An 11,152-nucleotide genomic window follows, 5' to 3' on the forward strand; every position below is an offset into this window, starting at 1 on the left:
TTCCAACACACACACACACACACACACACACACACACACACACACACCATGTCTTCCTTATCCATTCATCAGTCGATGGACATTTGGGCTCTTTCCATTTGGGCTCTTTCCTTTGGCTATTGTTGATAGTGCTGCTGTAAACATTGGGGTGCATGTGCCCCTTCAAATCAGCACACTTGTATCCTTTAGATAAATACCTAGTAGTGCAATTGTTGGGTCGTAGGGTAGCTCTACTTTTAATATTTTGAGGAACCTCCATACTGTTTTCCAGAGTGGCTGCACCAGTTTGCATTCCCTCCAGCAGTGTGAAAGTGTTGCTCTTTCTCCGCATCCTCGCCGACATCTGTTGTTGCCTGAGTTTAAACTATGTCTTTAAATATGTAGCTATTGATCCAAGAAAAAGGAGGAAACTATTATGTTTAAGTGTACCAGATATGGAATGGGAAATACGGGTCCCAGAAAATACTCTGTTAATGTATGTAAACATCATTGCTTTGGGGACACACTGTGAGGGGTGTAAGGTATCCCTCTCTGTGGGTTTCTCTGCCAGTGGCATTAGATGAGGAAATCTGTCAGGGGCCCCTGTGTTCCTGGTGGAGGGGAAGTAAAGAATGCTGAGGAGTGAGGCATGTTCTCAACAGGATTCCTGAGTTGGTCCCCCCAAAACTATGGAACTCCTAACTCCTAGTACCTCAGAATGTGACTTTAGTTGGAAATAGGTTCATTGTAGATGTAATGAGCTAAATTAAGAGGAGGCCATACCTTAACTCAATATAACTGGTGTCCTTAGAAAAGCAAAATTTAGACACAGTCACACACAGTACGTAAAGCACTGTGGGAAGACAGAGGTGGAGACTGGAAAGAAGCATCTAGAAGCCAAGGAACACCAAAGATTGCTGGCTGTCACCAGATGTAGATGGAGGGCACGGAACAGTTTCTTCCTCACAGCCCTCAGAAGGAAGCAACCCCTCAGACTCCTTGCATTGGGAGTCTGAGCCTCTACAACTGTGAGAGAGTGGATTTCTGTTGTTTCAAGCTGCCCAGTTTGTGGTAATTTGTTACAGCAGCCCTAGCAAACTGATAAAGGCCCCAAATCTCTAGCCAAACTGCTTAATAATTGTGTCTCAATTTCTTTTCTTGTAGAAGTAAAAATAACCTGCCATTTGTGACGATGCAATGGGCTTCTAAAGGGAAAAACTTTTATGTTTGGCTGTCTGAGCCTCCAGGCCTGAGAAGAATTCTTGAGACTCCCACCCACTCCCAGTATGCTCAAACTGGAGCATGGCTAGGACCTGGAGAGCTGGTGAAATCAAATTGCAGGACCCTACCCCAGAATTGTTCAACTAGTCAGAGGTAGGGCATCGATAATTTGCTAATCTAACAAATTCTTGGGTGATTCTGATGCTGCTGGTCTAGGGGCTACATTTTGAGCACTATGGGATTGGATACTTGGGGAAGATCTATGGGATAAATGTAATGAAGTCAGCCTTACAAGAACTCTTGAAAGGGTGGAGGCTTTGTGCCATGTGCAGATAAACTGTAGGTTGTGTTACCATAAATAGGTGCCAACCACCTGCCATTCCCTCATGCCTTACCCCTAAAAGTCTTGTAATATCTCATTGGTTATCTTCATTCTCAGTGAAGATATCCTGAGATTCTCTGAGTGATGAGATTCGAGACCAATTGAAAGTTAATTTCAGGACCTTTGTCTTAACTTCATGAAGCCTTTTCTCCAGGATGAATCCGTTCCTTGGGTTCATAACATGTGTCAACCTAAAAGAAGAGGTAGACCAAAGCAAGCTCAAAACTGTCAAAAAGATGAATTATTTGGGCATAGCAGAGGAATTACAATTGGCAACACGTAGACTGTAGCAAGCTACGGGCAAGTCCGTGGAGGGTTTGGGATAGGCTGTGTTTATTGGCAAGGAATGTAAAGAGGGGTGAGTTTAGTTAGGCTGTTAAAATAGAAAACAAATGGAGACTAGTTATGAAAATTCTCCAACCAGACAAAACCACTCTAGTCATAGAAATAAAAGTTCAGTTTAGCCTATTTTGTGAGACCAGCGCACCCTGGGTGATTTCTTATTCATGCCTCTGGAAACCATAAGCACAACTTCCCAAGGTTGATACTGGCAACCCCTCCCCCTCCCCCTGACTAACTTCCTACCATTTAAGAACATTCCAACATTATCAGCTTCTGTAAATCAGACATTTATAGGAAATCAGTCTCTCAGTCCTTAAATTTTGTTTCCCCAAGGGCACATGGATGAGATTTTCCATTTTATATCCTGTTTCCATTTTAGATTGAAATTCTTTCACACATATTTTCCTTACTATTGTGTAATTAATCATACATTTACCAGTTTTCATGTGGTGGTCACTGAGCAACCTTCTTGTTGATTTGTGTCCGCGCCCCCGCCCCCCCATCATGTTTAGCTGGGCTTAGGAAACTAGGCCATCACTGTTCCTCAGAAAACCCTTAAATTTCTTTTAAGTCTTATTGACTCTCCCAAAACTTCTCCACCTACTCATCATTCATTCATTCATTCATTCACTCACTCATGAAATGCCCTGTGGAGCACCTCCTATAATGCTAGGCTTTCAGTAGTATGCTGGACATGCAGTGGTGCACAAACCCCAACAGAGCATGCCCTTATGGGGTTTGCAGAGTAGTGTGGGAAGGGAGGAGGAAGACATAAAAATCACATAAATACATGTAAAATCACAGCTATATTAAGTGCATCAAAGGACAGTGGTACTTAGTTCTAAAGGACTCTAATAGTGAGATTTGGGCATGCTGGGGAGCCCAGGGAAGCCATTTGAATTGATTAGCCAGGTGTAAAGCAAAAGACAACTATTCCAGGGACAGAGCACAGTGAATGCAGAGTCCTGGTCAGAGGCAGGAACAGACAAGGGGGTTGAGCACAGAGAATAAGGGCATCAGGGGTGCCCAGCCTGGAGAAATGGGGAAGAAGCCAGATGGTGTAAGACCCTCAATGCTATATGGTCACAGTCTGAGGATATGGGCCACCAGGCACCTCCCTTGCTTCCACTGACTGCTTTCACCTGTGGCCAGAACTTGCCCTCCTCATTGATCATGGCTTCACCCCTGCACACCTTCCCACCACTACTCTGTCCAGGTGGGGAGGCATTCCTCCTCTTTTACCAGGTGAGCTCTCCATTTGGCCTTTCTTCCCATCCTTTCTGCATCCTTCAGTGACTGAGCTCAGTGAGTTTTTAAATCTTCAGTATGACTCACCTGCCATTTAACTGGATCCTTCCTTTTTTTCTTGAACATGTCTGGGTCTCCCTGGCTCAAAAAAAAAAAAAAAAAAAAAAAAAAAAAAAAAAAAAAAAGAAAAGAAAAGAAAAGAAAAGAAAAGAAAAAAGAGCTAATCAGATCTCTTACTATATCCCCTGACCTAATGACAGATTCTCTCTTCATCTTAAGACTTCTCATTTTGTGGGTTTGTGTGTGGGGCGGGGGGGTGGGGGTGTACAATGGGGACATTTGTCTTTGTTCCTTCCACTTCCCCTCCATAGTCAGTTCTGCCTTGATAGAGCAAAGAGTTTCCTTATTATTACACGTGTTCAGTGGTCTGATGCTTGTGGGGCTGTGGTGAGATTTCCTTCCCCCTGTAATTCACCTTCAAAGTTAAGTCATCTTAAAAATTGGCATCAGGGGCTCCTGGGTGTCTCAGTCGGTTAAGCGTCCGACTTTGGCTCAGATCATGATCTCACGGTCCATGAGTTCGAGCCCCACGTCAGGCTCTGTGCTGACAGCTCAGAGCCTGGAGCCTGTTTCAGGTTCTGTGTCTCCCTCTCTCTCTGACCCTCCCCCGTTCATGGTCTGTCTCTCTCTGTCTCAAAAATAAATAAACATTAAAAAAAATTAAAAAAAAATTGGCATCAAAAGTTCTCTCCAACAACTCAACTCTATCTACAGGAAACTAAAAACATTTTCAAAATATTTGTTCTGAGGAATCCCCTATTTGGCAAACTTCCCGTGACTAGATCTTGAAAGAAAATTGGTATTCTTGAGATGGTGGTGTTTTGTTTTTAAATGTTTGAAATGATATTTTATTTTTTTAAAAACTTTTAATGTTTATTTTTGAAAGAGAGAAAGAGACAGAGCATGAGTGGGGGAGGGCCAGAAAGAGGGGGAGACACAGAATCCGAAGCAGGCTCCAGGCTCTGAGCTGTCTCCCCAGAGCCCGATGTGGGGCTCAAAGCCATGAACTGTGAGATCATGACCTGAGCTGAAGTCGGACACTTAACCGACTGAACCACTCAGATGCCCCCCTGAAATGCTATTTTAAAATAGTGCTTTATATCTGACCTGTCACTGAAGTCAAGGTTAAGTGTGTGGACCAGGGATACTACAAGTTGTGCACATTTAATAAAACTGCCAAAAAGTTTTTTAAAAGATGTTTTATCTATTTTGAGAGGGAGAGAGAGAGTGCACACACATGGATGAGTGGGATGGGCCGAGATAGAGGGAGAGAGAGAATCCCAAGCAGGCTCAGGGCTGTTAGCACAGAGCCCGATGTGGGGCTCAATCTCACAAACCACGAGATCATGACTTGAGCTGGAATCAAGAGTCAGACGCTCCAGCAACTGAGCCACTCATGCACCCCATCACCAATAAGTTTTTAAAAGGCAAAATAAAAAGTTCCGAAGATAAATGATTTATTTAAATATGTAAATTATCTATCCTTTTAAGTGCATTTTTGTCTTATTAAATATAGTAAAATAGAATAAATTTCTTTTTCATGTGTAAAGCTGATGCTGACAGAAATTTGGAAGGTTTACTCTGACAGCTTCATATTGTTGACAGGTGTTTGCTGAACTAAATTATCTCTCCTTTCTCACCTGGACTTTTCTGTCACCAAGAGAATGCATCCTTGAGATGACAGAGTAGGATGCATACGGTGACTAAGAAGTAGCTTTTCTCTGCATGGCTAACTAGCTACTAAAATAGAATGTGGCTTCTTTAACACAATGCTTTAACAGGCTGACTACCCAGATCCCATGTTCAGGGTTCACAGCATGCCTTCAGATCTTCTAATGATAATATCTATCCAGGAATAGAAAAAAAAAAAATAAGCCAGTGGTAAAGATGCCCTAACAATTTACAGTTAATTAAAGTTGTTTTCATTTCAGGAGTGGGCATTGCTATCTCAGAGTCCAGTTGCTTGGCATTTACCAGCATTTAGCTGCCAATTCCCAGGGGCTTGGGAGGTTCCAGCCCTGGCAGCCTGACACATACTGTCAAATAAACAAAAGTTTGATTTGTAAATCAGAATGTCAGTGTCTTACAGGGAGAGCTGACACTTAAGGACTATATTTCTTGTCACACAATCTGACCACTCTCTCGTCTGAGAAGGAAGCTTAATGCACAGCTTAGCAGGACTTGTGGTTTAATTGCTATGTTTGAGTTGCTAGATCTGAACAAGAAATGGGAATGGGATTAGAATGCTATTGTAGGGTTTGGGAGCGTGGAGGGGATAGGTCACTTAGAGTTTGTTGACTGCAAGTAACAGAGAGTCATAGTGGCTGAATTAGCAAAGGGGCATTTATGGGACGGTCATTAGGGACTCTCAGAATTCACAGGAACCTGGAGGTACAGGCTTGGATACAGCAGGGGAGCAGCAACGATAACCTCTGGACGGTGTGCACAGTTGGAGGGAAGGTTAGCCAGTTCCAGGCTTCCTGGCCCTCTGCTGGATCTAGTTTAAAAAAATTCATCAGGCTTTTAAAATTTCAATTTGCCCATATCTAGTGGGTGGTTATACTATTTGCTAAGAGTTGTGAAAATAAAGATAAGACCCTGTATTCAAAGACTAAAGGATCTTATATATCAATAGCTGCAACACACGTTAGATCAAGTTCGTGCAGAGGTGCGCCATCAGGGCTTTGGGACTCCCCCAGCGAAGAGAGGACATGCGGTCAGAAGGTTGGGGAAAACCTCAAAGGAAAGGCACTGGAGATGGGCATTGGAGCTGGCAGGATTTTTCTAGAGGAGTTGGAAGCATTTCCAACTGGGATACAAATAATAAGAGGGGCCCCGGATGTAGGAGCTGGATGTGAGCCACCCACCTGGTTAAGTCCCCTCCTCCTTTTCCTGAGACTGGGTTACCAGGGTTCAGCCAAATGAAGAAGTGTTCGCAGGGAGAAGTGTCTGCAGTGCTTTGAATGGAAGAGGACTAGGCGGGGGAGAAAAAGAAGGGGGATGAATGGGGGGAAGACCTATGCATTCCATGTTGAAGAGACAAAAAAGTGTGCTTCTCTGTACATCCGTTGTACGGTGGGTATAGGTGACGAACCTGGAAGCCAGGAAAGGAAGGTGTCTCCCTTGATTTCCCATCTCTAGGAAAGGGCTTGTTAGTCCCATCCATGCTGAGTGGGGGCTCAATGCTACTGGCAGCATCTGAAGGCCCCAAATCTTATGTTAAGAGCAATTCACACCAGGACAACCGTCTGGGTCCCGCACAATCTGTGATTTCATGCAGGGCTGTTGGTGAGGGCTCTTGAGCATCAGACCCAATGTAGCAAGGATACAGCATCAGTGACAGTGATAAATTGTTCCACTTTTAATTCCCATCTGTATGTATTAACACTGACTGGAGGCTTCTGCCCTGAATTAAGGCTAGAGGCTGGAGTAGAAGAAGTTAACGATGAGGGAGTCACTCCCTTTCATTGCTTCTGTTTTCTCATCTGTAAAATAAAATGTCAGGGTTTAATGCCTTTGTTTTGCTATGCTTCTTGCACTCAGTGAACAATAAATTCAGGAACAGTTTGCCCTTGAGTGGGCCAGAGGAAAGGGATCCAGGGCTGAAGGGCAGAAAGATGAGAGCTTCGGCTTATCCCCTGCCACCTTGGAACGAGGGGCCCTCTGAAAGGTGCCAGGGATGCAGCAGCTCTGTGCAAACTAGAGGTCCGGTATTTGCCAGAAGCTTTGGCATAATGTAGGGAGAAGTAGTGCATGAATGATGTGATGGAATTATTGCTGACCATGAATTTCCTGTCCAATTAGTGAGGTGCTGCTGTGTGGGGGTTTCATTTAATTGGACCTCTCCTGAGCCATCTAGGTTTATTTACCATTTTACATTGATTTGATCTCAGGGGAGGAGAGGGCAGCATGTTGAATTACAACAACCTTTTATGAAACAACGTTCTTCCTCATTGACCTTTGATTCCCCTTTCCCTGCATTATGCCTCTGCATTTCTCTGTGAAGCCTGTGCCGCAGCTTCTTTGCAACCAAAGAGGGCACTCATGTTTGACATTTTCCAATGTCTGGTGCATTCATGCCTCTGCGTTCAGGTCACAGTAAATGTCTAAAAGGGCTTTCTGGATTACTGGTCTGGAAGCTCCTTGGGGTTCAAGATGCAGTTGGTATGTATCTTGGCATCTCACCCTACCATCCCCCCATACCTCCTACCCTGCTGCCTGCTAGAAGGGGGACCTCAACAAACCTCTTTGAAAGGTAACATCTCAAAGGTCTTTATAGGTATGCATGGTGGCTTCGATAGAAATAGTGGATTTACATGAGATCCAGGGGATACTTGGCAGAATTAACCATGCTTCCAATTTCTGCCAAGGTAGTTCCTTTGAAATATAGGTGCTCAAAGTTGGTAGATGAAGAACCAGGGAAAGAGAGAGACTTGTTTTCATTTAATTTGTGTTTCCAGCAAGTGTTTGAAGTCCTGAGGAGATTCATCAGGTCCTCATTTCACACCTGTCATGGTTAAAGACCAGAGTTCATGGACCCCAGGTCCTTTGTTCTTTGGAGATTAGTTGCTCTCTCTCTCTCTCTTAACAGCTTCACTAAGGCCCATCCTTCTTTGCAAATGTTCTATGTTCAGATCTGGGAGCAGGCAGGTAAAATAAACCATAGAATACTTTTTCTGTTATACAAGTGATGAGAAATCATTCAAAAACTTGAGAGAAGAGAGGAAAAAGTTAATTCCTAGTCTCCCTACTCTAGCCCCCTGGTTTTCAAAGTGTGGCCACCAGAGCAGAGCATCATCTGGGAACTTGTTAGAAATGGGCCCCACTCTCGGGCCCCAACCAGAACTAGTGAATGGAAAACTGGAAATGTGGGAATTTTTTGCTTTAAAGTCCTCTAGGGGATTCTGATGCATGCTAAAGTTTGAAAACTGCTCCACCAGCCCAACCATTATTAGCATTTTATGCATTCTTTTCATGAGTGCGTGCGTGTGTGTGCGCGCGTGCGTGTGCAGGCTTCACTAAACTGTTAGAGTACAAAAGCAGTCATTGTAACACTAGCCCCCAAAGCTCTCTTATCTAAAGCCCCACCTCCATTTGCAGTAAGTACAAACTATTGTGGAATTTCCTAATGTCAAGAATCTGGGAATCCCCATGGTGGGCCTTAGAGGTGTGAGTCATTGTGCTACATCATGGTGCCTCAGTCAAGTCTTGTTAAAGGTTGTCCTGAACTTTGGTGGATTAGTAGCCCCACCTATTTCTTGGCAGGACTGTTGTTTTTCCCTGTCTGATTCCTGAGACACAGGTTGTCCCTTGCCCTGACATTCCATTACAATTTCCTAGAGATCACCAGAGCTTACTCTGTACCCTCTTTAGCTGGTAAGAAATCTGCAGGTTACGAGGCCAGGGTATGTATGGTCAGTGTGTGGAGCCACCATTCCCTATGATCGTGAGGTCTGGGGATTGAGTCTGCTCATTGCTTCAGTGAGACTGCAAAAAAGAGAATATACGTAACCAAACTTCAGTGAGGCTTTTTGTAGGAATGAAACAGGCAACTTACTTCACACACCTTTGATGACAAAAAATAAAATACACATGGGCCAGGGAGTCTATGTTAGTAGGTAGCAGAGGTCATGGAGGCAACAAAAGAAATTCCTAGAACTCCTTTGCTGCCACGTATTTCCTTATTCATCCACTTACCTTGCCTTCTGTCGCTCTGCCTTCTCTTCCTTACAAATTTGGTCCCCATGTGGGGACAGTGTTCAAGTTCTTTTCTATGGGCTTCTCAGTCCAAGACAAATCAGGGTAAATGGCTAATCACCAGAAGACAGAAACCATGGTAGTGCTGCTGTGCTACAAATTAACCTAATTCCATCAGTATTTGGCTTTAGCCCAGCCATACATACTTTGTTATGTATGTAATATTTGCACAGTTTAGTATTATGCTTTTTCATGTGTAATGCTCAGATTGAAAATCCTAAAACCACTATCATAAGTGAATACCAAATTCACATTTGGACTTTTCTGTCTATAATCACAGGATTAAAATGCTATTACTGGAGTAATAGTCCATTTCAATTCTATTTACCTGACCAGCTTTAAGGCTTTAAATGTTTTTTCCTTCTCTTCTTCTTCAAGCGTTATCAGACAAAAAAAACAAAAAAGACAAAAAAGAAAAAAGAAAAAAAAAAACAAGAAAAATCGTTTTGTTGGCTTTCCGCAACGTTTTGGAGGCTTAAGGGATATTGGAGTATTGAAACCAGGAACCAGGGCAGAGAAATGTGTTCTGTGACCAACCAAGTGGGCGCAAGGCAGAGAAGGAGCAATGACTTATTAATTACCCCAGATAGAACACCTCCTTTCCAGGAGGCAGAGAGGCTCAAAGGGCAGATGGGCCAGCTTCAGGCAGCGCCGCTGCGGCTACCTGGAAGCCCAGCAAGTCACCTGAGTCGCGCCCGTGCCTGGGCTGCCAAGCTGCAGCGACTGGTCCGCAGTGTGCGGGGCCACGACCCCACTCCCGCGTTGGGAGAACGCCCTCGGCCCTTTAAGCACGCAGCCGGCTCGCGGCTGTCCTGGAGCCGGATCTCCGCGGTAGGCGCACAGGTAGCGCGGGCCGCAGCACCTGCCCCGCCAGCCCCGCGCCCGGGGCGGGGCTTCCCGCTTTCCCTTTAAGAGGCCGCATCACCCGCCCCTGACGTCAGGGTGTCTCTCCGCACGAGCCCGCGTCCCGCGCCGCTCCGCGCCCCCGCGCCCACAGCCCCGGCGGCGGCACGACGAGCGGCCGCCTGGCGAGCCCGCCGCCCCGCTCGGCCCTCGGTCCCGCTCCGCCGCCGTCCCTTTCCGCACCAGCACCGCAGCCGCCCGCGCGTCCTCCCGCACCATGTCGGTAGCCGGGCTCAAGAAGCAATTCCACAAAGCCACTCAGGTAAGGCGCGTGACAGGTGCGCCCGGGGTGGTCCCGGACGGAGCCGCGAGGGGCGCGCTCGGCGCCTGCAGCCAGCGGGGAGCGCGGGGACCCCGGCCTGTGCCCAGCCCGCCCCGGCCGCCCTCCGCATCGCCCGCCCAGCCCGCCGCGGCAGCGGCCCGGGGCGTCCCGGGGCTGGGAGCCCGCCCTCCGTCTTCCACCCCCGGCTCGGTGCGGCGCTGCGGGCGTCTGCGAGTCTCCGGCGTCCCGCCTCGTCGCCCCGCGCGCCGCCCCCGCACCGCCCCGCGTGGGAGCGTCTGGGAGGGGACCGCGGCTGCACCGTCGCCCGGGCGTGCAGGTGCCCCAGCGGCGCGGCGGGAGATTATGTAAAGTCGTCTCTTACCCGGTGACCTTGCGGTGTTGGTGCCCCCAGCTGTCCCGGGAAGTGCTGGCACGAGCGGTGGCCCGCACCGGGGGTGACTGCGGTGATGTCCGCCGTCTGCGCTCCTCCACTGTGCTTTCTGAATTTCTCCTTCCATGTTGTCCCCAGGCGCCAGAGCAATAGGAGGATGAGGCTTCCTTCAGGGAAGCTCATGCATTAACTTTTCCCTGGAGAACTCGGTGGTGAAACTCCTTTGAGGCCGAGGCTTGACCAGCAGTTTGTGTCTTTAAACATTTCCCATGGGTTTTGTAGCCCTAACATAACCAAATCATCATAAATGTCTAAGTATTATTTTCAATGAAGCTTTTACATCTTGAATGTGACCGTATTTCTCTGTGGGGTTAATAAGCTGTGATTACAACTTATTTAATTCAGATTCTAATACTTTAAGTCTCCTTGGGCTCTGTTGAAGAATTTTACATAGGGAAAGATAGCTGAATACTTATAATGTGACCTATTTCTTATGTAATGAGGGTGGTTTTTTTTTTTTATCCTTCTGAAACAGTTCTAGTTTAAGGGATTTTTAGCTAAGGATTTTGTTGGTTTCTTCAAATGTTTCTCATAATTTAGCCTTAAA

General features: G+C 46.2%; 1 protein-coding gene across 1 annotated transcript; it reads right to left on the minus strand.

The window, feature by feature from the left end:
- Positions 1-10,150: 10,150 nt before the first annotated feature.
- On the minus strand, positions 10,151-10,672 carry LOC124524265 (putative taurine up-regulated 1 protein). Its single transcript, XM_047096430.1, has one exon. It carries the CDS (start codon positions 10,670-10,672, stop codon positions 10,151-10,153), a length of 522 nt encoding a protein of 173 aa, XP_046952386.1.
- Between the last annotated feature and the right edge of the window lie 480 nt (positions 10,673-11,152).

The sequence above is a fragment of the Lynx rufus genome, unplaced genomic scaffold (assembly GCF_022079265.1).
Source record: "Lynx rufus isolate CCGP_SWC_20201006 ecotype Redwood Valley unplaced genomic scaffold, mLynRuf1.p SCAF_10, whole genome shotgun sequence".
Taxonomy (NCBI): domain Eukaryota; kingdom Metazoa; phylum Chordata; class Mammalia; order Carnivora; family Felidae; genus Lynx; species Lynx rufus.